Source organism: Haliotis rubra, unplaced genomic scaffold, assembly GCF_003918875.1.
Source record: "Haliotis rubra isolate DU_JTF1 unplaced genomic scaffold, ASM391887v1 Scf64, whole genome shotgun sequence".
NCBI lineage: Eukaryota > Metazoa > Mollusca > Gastropoda > Lepetellida > Haliotidae > Haliotis > Haliotis rubra.
In genome coordinates, this window is record NW_025767346.1 from 122,211 (window position 1) to 135,676 (window position 13,466).

General features: G+C 42.2%; 1 protein-coding gene across 1 annotated transcript in view; it reads right to left on the bottom strand.

The window, feature by feature from the left end:
- Positions 1-331: 331 nt before the first annotated feature.
- The window catches only part of LOC124256841 (ankyrin repeat and protein kinase domain-containing protein 1-like), an 18,602-nt gene continuing 5,467 nt past the window's right edge, over positions 332-13,466 (bottom strand). The window contains exon 2 of the mRNA XM_046690810.1: positions 332-2,053. Within this exon, the coding sequence (XP_046546766.1) occupies positions 836-2,044 (1,209 nt within the window). The 5' untranslated portion in view covers positions 2,045-2,053 and the 3' untranslated portion in view covers positions 332-835. The remainder of the gene's footprint in view (positions 2,054-13,466) is intronic.

Here is a 13,466-nt window from a genome sequence, read left to right on the forward strand (position 1 = left end):
GGGATACTGTTCACACAGCACCGGGGTGACAACTGTCTGTGATACTGTGCATAGTGTCGGAAACACGCCACAGACAGTGTTCTGGGTACGGGTCTCACAGTACCGGGCTGAGAACTGTCTATGATACTGTTCACAGTGTCGGAAACACGCCACAGGCAGTGTTTGTGGATACTGTTCACAGAGTACCGGGCTGACAACTGTCTGTGATACTGTGCACAGTGTCAGAAACACGCCACAGACAGTGTCAGGGATACTGTTCACACAGCACCGGGGTGACAACTGTCTGTGATACTGTGCATAGTGTCGGAAACACGCCACAGACAGTGTTCTGGGTACGGGTCTCACAGTACCGGGCTGACAACTGTCTATGATACTGTTCACAGTGTCGGAAACACGCCACAGGCAGTGTTTGTGGATACTGTTCACAGAGTACCGGGCTGACAACTGTCTGTGATACTGTGCACAGTGTCGGAAACACGCCACAGACAGTGTTCGGGGTAAGGGTCACACAGTACCGATGTCACAACTGTCTATGATATTGCGCACAGTGTCGGAAACACGCCACAGACAGTGTTCGGGGTAAGGGTCACACAGTACCGGGGTGACAACTCTCTGTGATACTCCGCACAGTGTCGGAAACACGCCACAGACAGTGTTGGGGGTACGGGTCACACAGTATAGGTAATGCAGCTCACAAACTGTAGGGAATAAGGTTCAGGATGTCGGGTATCCGCACTGTGCTGGAATATTGGTGGGTGGGTGTCATGGATACGGTCCTTTTTCAACAAAGTTCAAGGAGTGTCTGGGATATGGCTCACAGTGCCAGGGATACGGTTCAAACAGTGTCGGAAGTATGACACAGTCTGACAACGTCTCTAACAATACCAGGCAGTGGCAGAGATTCAACAGCTGTGCCTACCTGGAGCCCTAGGGATCGCCTAACTCTGAACGTACACAGATCCTGCAGCGACTGCGGGTTTGTCACAGCCGCCTTTACGTACGACATCAACGACTCCTTGCTTCCACGGTCCAAGTGAGCAACAGACAACACAAGGCCACCATCCTCGCCAGTGGGCAGATACGACTTATGGCCGGAGTCCACTAACAATCTAGCGATGTCCAAATTGCCTGACGTCACAGCAGACCAAAATGGTGTTTCGTTTTTCACACTTTCCACGTTGAATTCAACATTAAGATGTACGGTTAAGTAATAAACAGTTTCGTATGACTGTTTGACAACTGCATAATGAAGAACTGTGTTCCCATCCGTGTCGTTATCATTTGGATCGGCACCGCGCGAATACAACATTTTCATCAGCGCCCAAATCCCGTGTTTCGCTGCGACTAAAATCGGGGTCTCGCGAGATTTGTTACGCGCATGCACATCAGCTCCTGCTTCTAGCAATGCACGTGCTGAACTCTCGTCACCCCACACAGAGGCTATGTGCAGAGGTGTGCATCCGTTGTGATCACGTGCTGTGACGTCAGCTCCTTGAGCCAACAGATAAGTACAGACGTCCGTATTTCCATATTTCACACTGGTATGGAGCAAGGATGATTTATCAATCTCATTTTTCATATTTACTGGCGCCCCAGCTCCTATGAGATACTTGACAAGGTCAAGGTTAGCGTCCAGCGAATTGATGGCCCAGTAGACAGGGGTGTTGTCGTACCCGTCTCGAGTATTGACGTCAACTCCATACTCTTCTATAAGGGATTTCACAACAGCAAGATGGCCGCCGTATGAGGCCAAGTGTACAGGCGCCATGTGTAACACAAGATCTGTTGGACTTGCACTCTGAAAGGAAAATCCCATTGAAATTAAAGTCTTCATTATGTTGAGTCGTCCGGATTGAGCGGCTGTGCAAACTGGACAAAATATATCATTCCGCTCGCCGGATTTCACCCTCCGCGCAAAAGAGTCCGCTGTAAAGTTGTGGTCTGTCATATATGTAAACGCTTCCTCTTCTTCTCCTCTCTTTATCATGGATCGGAGTGAGAGGAAGTTCCGCGGGGGAGGTAAATCCTCTTCATCAGAACTCATGCTTGGAATCTGGAGAATGGAAAACGATAATCATCAACACCCATCCATCAATATACACAGACACACTGTCACTTACTCACTCACTCACTCACACACACACACACACGCACACGCACGCACGCACACACGCGCACACACACACACACACGCACGCACGCACACACACACACACACACACACACACGTAGACGTACAGATAACATCAAAGATACCGGTTCAGCACTTTCCTGATGCTTGTCGTAAGAGACAGTTGGGCTATCTATGCCTGAAAATTACTAGTCCACAAAATAATTCACTAGCCCGAAAGTTTGAATGTAGACAGAGTTTTCATCATTAAGCTGCTATTATGATGAACAATTTTATCAGGCCATAATCATGCATGACTTAAAAGTGTATTATAACTTAACAAGTCAGAGAGAGTGCTGTATTTACAAAATGACCCCATGACAATTCACTGTGGACATTTACTAGCCCGACTGGATTTTTTACTAGTCACGGACTAGCGGGCCAGTGGCTACTTCGCACATTGCTGCTAAGTCAGCTAGCGCTGTCGATCTTTATCGATAGAAGTCAGTATGTCGCCTGATTACGTTGTCAAACGAGAGGAGAGTTACAGAGCTGCCATTATACTCGCTCACGTGACGCACAATCTCCAACAGCTGATGAACATCGACGAATACAACTCTGATCCTTAACTGGGGTGGGGAGGGTAAATGGCAACTCAGTATTTTTGGGGGAAGCAGGTTAGAGCTATTCAAGTTTCGGATGCTTCAAACTTTTTCAAGTGCATGTGAACTAACAACAGCGCCAATGGTCAAATTTCACCCCAATGTACAATATCCAACTGGTGTGTGTGTGTGTGTGTGTGTGTGTGTGTGTGTGTGTGTGTGTGTGTGTGTGTGTGTGTGTGTGACAAAATATTTAGAGAAGAGTGAGTGAATGAGTATAGTTTTACGCCGCTTTGAGCAATATTCCAGCAATGTCACGGCGGTGGACACCAGGCCCCGATTTCTCGAAACAAACTTAAGTCTTCACACATTGTACCCATGTGGGGAATCGAACCCGGGTCTTCAGCATGACGAGCGGACGTTTTGACCGTTAGGCTACCCCACAGCCCCAGAGAAGAGTGAATGGGTATAGTTTTACGCCGCTTTTAGCAATATTCCAACAATATCACGGCGGGGGACACCAGAAATGGGCTTCACACATTGTACCCATGTGGGGAATCGAACCCGGGTCTTCGTCGTGAAGAGTGAACGCCTGAACCACCAGACTACCCACCGTCCCCCTTTGCCAAGAATCCGCTTGACAAGATAATCTCACTGAGGATGTCAAGGTTTCCTTAGCCTAACGGGGAAAGGTAAGTTTCAAAACATAGTGCATTAAGTAATCTGCCTTTCACTGAACGTTGAAGTGATCTTTCTTCAGTTGAAAAACATGATCACATATTGATGCGCAATAGGCTAAATGCGCAAATTTCGAAATCGGAAGATTTTATGAACACTTTCGCCAACTGCTCAGTCGTAAATATGAATTCACGAACAACGCTGCATCGAGGAAAGGATTCACTCACACATATGTTTGAGGACTATAGCTTGTGTTACGTGCATTACTACTTTATCATTTCTGAAACATTCACCAGGCCATACTCACATCAGCTGAAATAGGGAGGACATTGCTGCGTTCCTATCGCTATGAAGGCGAAACCATGATCGAGGAATGTTCCAAGGGAAGTAACTCTATTTTGACTTCTGAATATAATAGAGAGTTGTGCACTTGGTAAAAGGCGTTCAAATCTTTAAATGTCATCGGGTAATTTAACTGGAACAGTTTTTCGTTTTTGAAAGTTTTGTTTGATTCGTCAATAAAGTAGATAAAAGAAAATTTCAGAGTATGTTAAAGTGTTGGTTTTTCGAGTGATTGCCGATACAGGAGTGAGTGAGTTTAGTTTTACACCGCATTTGACAATATTCCAGCAATGTCACCGCGGGGGACACCATAACACATGGGGGAAATCGAACCCAGGTCTTCGGCGTGATGAGCGAACGCTTTAACTACTAGGCTACCCCCACCGTCCTTGATATACAAGTAAAGTGGGATCGGGTGGTCAGGCTCGCTGACTTGGTTGACACATGTAATCGTATCTCAATTGCGAACGTTGATGCTGATGATACCGAAGTATATGCAATGAATTATCACCCTTGTTCATCAAACAATCTTGTTTATGCTCCTGAATGAAGTTCTCGTTGTTAATCTGTACACAAACACTATTATAAGCGGGCGCTTACCGGATTTTTAAACGTACTAATTTTGTTCTTTTAAAAATTGGCTAAACTTTTCCTTCACTCGCCAGCGGCTGAGAGGATGGTGTAAATCCAACTAGGGTCATTGCAGCTAGCAAAGGTACTGTAAGTCCCCGTGGACCCTAGTGTGGTGATCTACCTTCAGTTGTTCGCGATCTATAGCCTGTTTCTGTATTGTATCGTCCTCTATAGATATTTTATTCCAGAGTGAGTGTGTGAGTGGACGGGTGTGTGAGTGAGTGAATATAGGTTTACGCCGCTTTTAGCAATATTCCAGTAATGTTATTCTATAGTGATGTGTTCGATACGGGTATCATGGTCAATATTACATGCATCATACCAGTGAGTATCTCATAACAGGAAATATGGACATGGAGTCACAGGGAGCTGGTGGGTGAGTGAGTATGGTTTTATGAACATGTTAGCAATATTACGGCGTGGGTGTGTTTTAGTGCTTGCTGTTTCACGCCGCACTCAGCAATATTTCACATGTACAAAATCGTGTCTGGACCAAACAACCCAGTGATCAACAGCACGAGCATCGATCTACGAAATTGAGATACGATGACATGCATCACGCAAGCATGACCACCCGATCCCATTAGTCGCCTCTTTTGACAAGTATGGGTTGCTGAAGACCATAATCAAACATAATTTGATTCTATATATAGAACTGATACTATAGTCATGTAGTCGGTGTACAGTGACATGTTATGCTATAAATGTCTGACTACCTGATCCGTAAAGAAGCCTCTTCGTAAACACCAATAATGAGCAGATAGTCCGCTGCTCTCCATGGGTATGTCCAATATGATCTCACATTCAGCTTCAACTGACTGCATGTTTCTGAACAAAACTCCTTAAAACGGTGTCATATTCATGTTCTTCAACTATTCCTTAATTTGCTCTTCGAGAGTTTATTTAGGCGTTTACCTATGGTGAGGATTTACTGTTGAATAGAATCTCAAAATAAGCTTTACTTCAAAGCAAAACCTCATAACGCATTTCAAATATGATCTTAATTTTACTGACATTCCAGTTGGTTAATGAGTGTTATCTGTTTGAGGGAACAAAGTTGAACAACCTTGACATTACAATGGATGGGTTATTTATTATATAGAACAAATAACAAGGAAAACCAAGTTCTAGGATCGTCAACTTCTTTATTGCAATGTAGGTACTAACCGTTATCACTTGCTTGATAACGGTGTTAGTACCTGCACCCAAACGTCGCACTCATTGCAATAAAGAAGTTGACTATCCATAGTTTTCCTTCATCTATACAGCTTCTAAAATGCCTCTGAAAGATGTTAAAACAAATATTGACAATATTCAACTTAGTCCAAGTACAATACATGCAACAGACAATCATCTTGTGTCTGACACAATCATCTTGTGTCTGACACAATCATCTTGTGTCTCACACAATCATCTTGTGTCTGACACAATCATCTTGTGTCTGTCTTGTGACAGATGACCATCTTGAAATCTTACAACACATCACGAAATGCAATGTGCAAGAGGCAATGCATGATCACCTTGAAAACAAGCAAGAAGATACAGAATATCGTAACACGTGACTACCTATGGGTGTGACAAAATCATCAAGCAACACGACGTACATGTGACCTTAACTTAATATATGTGCCGAGTTCACAAAACTGGACGTGGTGATTGACACGCCGTGTGGAAGAAGGCGTTCAACGGAATATACAGGAGTATTACAGTGCATATATTTCTTCATACATTTTTATATTTTTCACAAATTATTCATAACATAGGAAATCTGTATAGGTGCAAGTCGCTGTGCATAGTCTGTCTTGTTTATAGCCCTGCATGGCAAGTGCAGTAGTAGGCAATTAGCAAACACGTCCACGCCAACCTTAAACTAATTAATCAAAGATGAAGTTATTGAGCTGTGTCGGCTCCGGCCTTTCTTCTTGGGTACATCCCTTGGTCAAGCACAGATAAGTAGTCCCATCCGAGCAGGAGCATGTCTACCACCAACCAAGTTGTAATCGAAAATCAACTTTTGTTGAACAAGATCGAGATTACCATCATGCCATCCTCTTTGTCCTGTCGTAAATGCCATGGTCAAGCGCTGACATATATTTTGTTAAGCAGCTGGCGCAAACTGACTGTGGCTACACCATAAAGAAAATCAAACCTTGTTAGGTAATCATCTTTCTTACCACCTACCTCGTGTAGTAAACCTTGTCAGCATAGGGTAGATAACGCATATGGAAACTTCAACTTTATAGAAACTTGATAATGACAAACGAGTAGAGCTGTGGGGTATAAAATCCTGGGTTCTTCCATCTCAGGGAGGTCTGCCGACATGCCAACCGGCGAAGGCGACCTACAAAGCATCTAACACAACAACACAACATCTCAGGCACACTTGCTTGAATAAACTCAGGAACTCACAGCTCTGCCTCCTTTCTTGTTTCAAGGTAAGAAACATTTAAACTTTATTCTTGTTTATGTTTCACTTGTTATTTTTTTGTAATTATCGTCTAGAAAATGTTAGAGTTAGGTTAGAAACATTCCTACAACATTGAAGCACTTTTTCATTGCAAATGCTAGTTCTAGATAACCGATTTATTCTTAGTCACTATCCAGGGATATTTATTTATGCACATTGCGTCGTGGGCTCCTCAATTTATGTCTTTCGTGTACAAACGAATATTTCTTTTCTATGTTTGGACACACATGTGTGTACTCCCAGTCTTTGTCTTGTTTTATTCATTTGCGTGTTACATCTGTATATGCAGATTAGATTCTCGTTCAGTAGCCTAGATGCTAGTAGCTTAGTCACAAAAACAGTTCCGAGAGTTTATACAATCATTTCCAGCAAAGACGAAGTGGAATGTATTTTATTGATAGTCCGCCGATCGAATGATATTCGTGTAGATTTACCTCAGATACGCGCTCACATGATAGGTATAACAGCCAACATTTGTGTTTTGATATTTCAGCAACACTATAAGTATTTGAATAATGATATATTAAACGTTCCGTTCCGCGTGCAGTTGTATACCGTACAGAACAGTTTATACGCGAATCACATTACCGTAATCAGTAGAAAATGGTATTGTCTACTCTTCATATTACCAGAAAATATACGTAGCCAATGACAACAGCGCCGTCCTAGTACATTATTACATATTCATTTAACTAAGTTACTGTCTTGTTTTGTAGCACTACAGCATTTTATATATTCTAGGTAACTCCGTATATGTCGAAATTGCACGTTGCCAATAGCAACAACACCGTCGAAATACACTTACCGTAGTCACCCAAATAATTCATGATAAAACAAGCTTAAATAGTAGTACTCTAACTAAAACTAGGCCTTCTGTCCCCGTATTTACAACACTTTTATATCTCTCTAATATCACTTACCGTATCTACTGAAACTATTGTATTGAGAAAATAAATGTTAACATTACAGTTAGAACACGTACAGTCAATACCGGAGTTAACTGGTATATGTCAAATCTGAGCACGTCGCGCCGTTTACCTTATTTGCTCAAGGCGTGTATGTTGATAACGGAAATGTACTAACACTAGTCATAAATCGTTACCGTAGTTAATGCATTAAGCGCGAAATACCGTATAGTCGTAAATCCTACCGTAGTCAATACCTTAAGCGCAACATACCGTAATAATCATAAATTCATACCGTAGTTACTCAAGGATAGGTCGTGTTATTTGTATTATGTTTCTGTAAGCAGTTACCGTACATGCCCTGTTGTACCACACTTTGCTTATATTACCGGACTTAGATATAAACTGTATTAGGATATCATTGATTACTATTTCTATTATTGTATGTGATTATTATGTATGAATTGATGTATATTGAATGTCATGCAAGACACTTGCTTGAATAAACTCAGGAACTCACAGCTCTGCCTCCTTTCTTGTTTCAAGGTTTCAAGGCTTGCTCCCTATAGCTAATTCCCCAAATCGAGGCCTGACAGCACCTTTAGCACACCTAGCGCTAAAGGTCGTCCTAACAGTCGAAAACGGAAAGCTGTCTTAGTACCATGGCAAACTGTCCCCTGTGACTTTGTGCATGTAGGACCACTCCCTACATCATCGAAAAGTTGTGAGTACGTGTTGACATGTTTGAATGATCTGACACTTATGGTGTTTGCGTTTCCTGTACGATCAGCTACCTCTGCGTCAGCAATGTATGCGCTTGAAAAGCTTTTTTCCATCTTTGGACCGCCACATACATTACACACTGATAGTGGTTCAACTTTCACGTCCTCTGAATTCAAGGATTTCATGGATCATTGGAGTGTTGTGCTCAGTTTTACCCCGATAGCTCGTCCTCAAGCAAATTCAGTGGAAAGGGCACTTTGAAATCATCTATGGTGAAAGCTGCAGCCAGTGAAAAGTGTTACCCGAAATCGTGTTAGCTCATAACTCGTATCCAAACAGAACAACTGGAGTATCACCTTATTTCGCCATGTTTGGTAGATCAAGTGACGGGTGTCGTCTCTACAGCAGTGTTTCTTATGGAGGGCAAGAAGTAGCAGACAGATAACTCACGTTTTGAGAGAGAGAGAGAGAGAGTTTGCATCCGTTGATTGACAGGTGAATTTGCACGTGGGCTCTGCCCGAGGCATATTGCGCCTGTAAAACACAACCACAAAAGTGTGGTGTTTACGAGCTCACGTCTAGTATTGGATGAAGTTACACTGCTTGCAGACAAGATATTAGGCAGTGCACAAAGGAACTCCATGACGTTAATTATGTGTCGCAACAATCTACGTTGTGTTCTGTCAGTCCGTGAGGGGAGCGGTGTGAGAAATAATGTGATGTAAACAAGACATTGCACCAAAGATGAAACGGATAGACACTTGTACCAGGCACATTTGAATAAAATGACAATACACGATAACTGTGATCCAGAGGATGAACACGGCGAAAAGAATAATGATTGTAGCCGACCAACACAGTTTGGTGTGATAATTATACAGTTAGGAATTTCAAAATGTATTTACATCTTTCCATCTGTTACTTAACCCCATGTAACTCGTACCATTAACGAATAAAGCACGGTCGGTTCCGGCGTTCAATAAAGTACGAAATACACTATCGTGCAAAAGAAATATACGCTTGAAAATTGGATTGGACAACAAAATGACAAACGTTATGAAAGATGCTGAACTAAGTTGCCGAAACACTGTAAACTTAAAGTGGAAAACACAACTATACCCGTATCAAATACAGCACCATTGAGAGGTCATTTCTTGTGAGTTTCATGTTTAGCCACCATAGAACATGGCGTGTGAAATGTCAAGTTTGAGTAGAGTAATAGTTCATATGAATATGTTCAGGTACGGAAAGGAGCATTCGACATATGGCATAAAATGTGAAGGTGAAAACTCCCACGTTGTGCCAGTATTCGGAACGTTATTTGTATTTTACTACCGTTCCCGTCTGAGAATGAAATGATTGCTTAAAAGTCAAAGTGTAAGGCTGGTGTATGGACAGATAATGACAGTTCTCATGGATAAATGAAAATGTTTCGATTTCCTATATCTGAGGACATCCAGGTCACGTCAGAATGACCTGTCATCCGACAATTCCTTGTGCATTATATGACAGCTATAAATAACCAACATAGATGCTAAATGGTATATCTCCGAAAGACGAATTATTACCACCAATTATGAATATGCAGAAAAACCTTGATATTGTTGTTACCTCTCAAAATCGGGTTCTTCAACACATATTGTCCGGAGCAAAATGGCGGCATAAACGTCTGGTCACGTGCTTTTGCCTACGCATGCGCACACCTGAATGATTCCCAAAGATTGTTTTCTAAATAGAGCGAGAACGCGATATCGCGGCGCAACCAAGAATGTCGCGATCTCGCGACCTCGTGCTTTATTGCCAATTGCCCATAAATTTCCTGTGTAATGATTTTTTAAACGCGAGAACGTGAGAACGCGAGATAGCGACAATTGATAAATATCGCGATCTCGATCTCGTGCTTTGTCACAACTGCCCATACAGTTCTATTTAACGATTATTAAAACCGCTGGAATGCGATATTGCGACACTTGATAAATCTGCGCAATGCATCGCAAACTGTTCTCATGGATTTTGTGCCAATTGCCCATACAGTTCCATGTAATGATTTGTAAAAACACGAGGACGCGAGAATGCAAAATTGCGACAGTTGATAAATCTACGCTGATATACATAATCGCTAAAGCGTTCGCGTGCTTTGAAGACAATTACCCATACAGTTCCATGTAATGATTTGTAAACACGCCGAGGATGCGAGAATGCAAAATTGCGACACTTGATAAATATGGCGATCTCGGGCGATCTCGTGCTTTTGTCACAACGCGCCCCTACAGTTCTATTTAACGATTATTTAACCGCGAGAATGCCATATTGCGACACTTGATAAATCTCGCGATATCGCAATCTCTCGTTCTCGTGCTTTTGAGACAATTGCCCATTACAGTTCCATGTAATGATTTGTATCAACGCAAAGGACGCGAAAATGCAAAGATGCGACACTTGATAAATATAGCTGCGATCTCATGCGATCTCGTCAACTTTTGTGGCAACTGCGCGATACAGTTCTATTTAGCGATTATTGAAAACGCGAGATTGCGAATGCGAGATAGCAACACTTGATAAATGTCGCGATATCGCGATTTTAATGTTCGTGCTTTTGTGACAATTGCCCATACAGTCCTATGGCAATGATTTGTAAAAATGCAAGAACGCGAGAGATTGCCAAATCTTGCGATCTCGCGTTTACTGAAAACTTCCTTTAGTGATCTTAAGCCGGGAGCAGTTGCCGTGTAGAGTTGCGTCCCCTGGGCTTGCCAGAAACCTTTGATGGTGGGTTTCATCCCATGTCGTTTACAAGCTGTGATATTACTGATTGATAAATACGGTTCAAAGTGGTTGTTAAACCACCCCACCTCTCATGTTCAAAGCAATACACGTACCCCAGGTCGGGAATTGGGGTCCATTTCAGTAATATTAGCATGCCGAAAATGTGAATGTTAAGGCCGCAATAAATTAATCACATTTTACTTTTTCTAATCGCACTTTTTAAGGCATCTGTGTTACAATTACTGTAGAAGTTTGCTATTCACATGCAACATGCGTGTTCAGGAGGGCTACGTTTGTGGAGTGTTTCATCAAGAAAAGTAAGTAGGATTGTAAAGAGGGATGACTAAAATGGTTGTATATTGTGCATAAATGAATATCTAATCATCTTTATCTTGATTCAGGATTTAGCGATCAGAAGACGACGACTTCTTTATATATTTAAGGTGCAATCCGTCCAGCTGCCTCTTCGTCTTTGTCTGTGTTATGTACAGTTCTGTGTCACAGAGCTGGTTTATTTTAACGCTTAAGGCGGTATTTGGATGAGTCTTTTTATGTCATTTTGTCTTTGGTATCTTAGTTTGTTTAGCTTTTCACAGTCAACTGGTGTTATTTCAAATATACATGCCATCTGCCATCTTAGTAACTAATTGTACTACACTTTCATAGAAAGCCTACATTGTTGGGATGCTTAATTACAATCAGACAAGAACTACCGGGGATATTTTCAAATAACGGCATCTGAGTGGGCATCCACCCTTCCCTAATGCCCTACTGTTTAAGGGTTGAACAAAATCCCCCGCCAAGGTGGACAGTAGCCCAGTCCGCGTGTCCGTCACGGTCGAGGGAGCAGGTACTGACCAACTTGCATAGCAAGGATTCGTAATTAGAACTGTTGGCGAGAAACATTAATCACATCTGGATCAGTGACCCTTTAAAAATCGTTAGATAGAGCTGCATGGGCAATTGGCGTCACGACAACGCGAGATCGCGAGATTGCGACATGACAAATCTCGCGATCTCGTTCGCTTGTTGCACCAATTCGCCCATATAGTTCTATATATTGATTTTTAAAAACATGAGAACGCGAGATAACGAAGATTGCGACCTTGACAAATCCAGCGTCCCGCGTTCTCGCATTTTCGTACTTTGTGGCAATTGCCGATACAGTTCAATGTAACGATTTCTGGCAGCGAACGCATAGAACGTGGTGCGACGCGAAAATCTCATGTTCTCGCGTTCTCGTACTTTTGTGACAATTGGCCATACAGTTCTTTTTAACAAATTTTCAAAAACCACGAGAACGCCGAGATGGCTGGGATTGCGACACTTGATAAATCTTGAGATCTCTGGCGTTCTCGTGGCTTTTGTGCTAATTGCCCATATAGTTCTATATTGATTTTAATTAAATACCGAGAACGCGGCGAGATCACGAGATTGCGACACTTGACAAATCTGGCGATCCCCATGTTCTCGTGCTTTACCTGGCAATGGCCCATACAGTTCTATGCTTAATGATTTTTTAAAAGCGCGAGAACGAGATTGCGACACTTGACCAATTTCGGTATATCGGGATCTAGCGTTTTTCTGCCAATTACTCCATACAGTGATCTTGGAGCGGATCACGGTTAGCTCAGTCGTCTGAAGCCGCGAATGGAGTCTAAGTCCCCTGAGTCAATGCCAGAAAGGAAGCCTATGATGGTGGGTTTCATCGTATATCGAGCTGACAAGCCGTCCTTATAACTGGAAAGATATCTACTTTGAAAGTCGTGTTAAACCAAACTCACTCACTTATTCAGGCAATGCGCGTACCCCGAACAGCAAATAGGTTTAATATGTCCGGTATCAATATCTCGAAACTTGTAGAAAATTAGGGCGCAATAATAATAGAGAGGGAACGATTGATTTCTAAAAACATTGGAGGTGAGAGAGAATATTAATTTACATTTTATTTTTTTTCAAATAGAACTATTAAAGGCACCTGTGTACAATTACTGTCAAGGTTCAGAGTTAAAGATGTATTGCATGTTCAGCAGGCTACGTTTTAATTCAGGGATGAATTAAGTAGTTGTATATTGTGTACATAAATGAATAACAAATTATCAAATGTCTGTATTTTAGGATTTATTGATCAGTGGCGAAGACGACGACTCTCTTGCGATATTTAAGTTGCAAATTGGTTGTGAGTTCAGCCTGTTGTCTTTGCGTTTTATGTACAGTTATGTGATACAGGCTGGTTTATT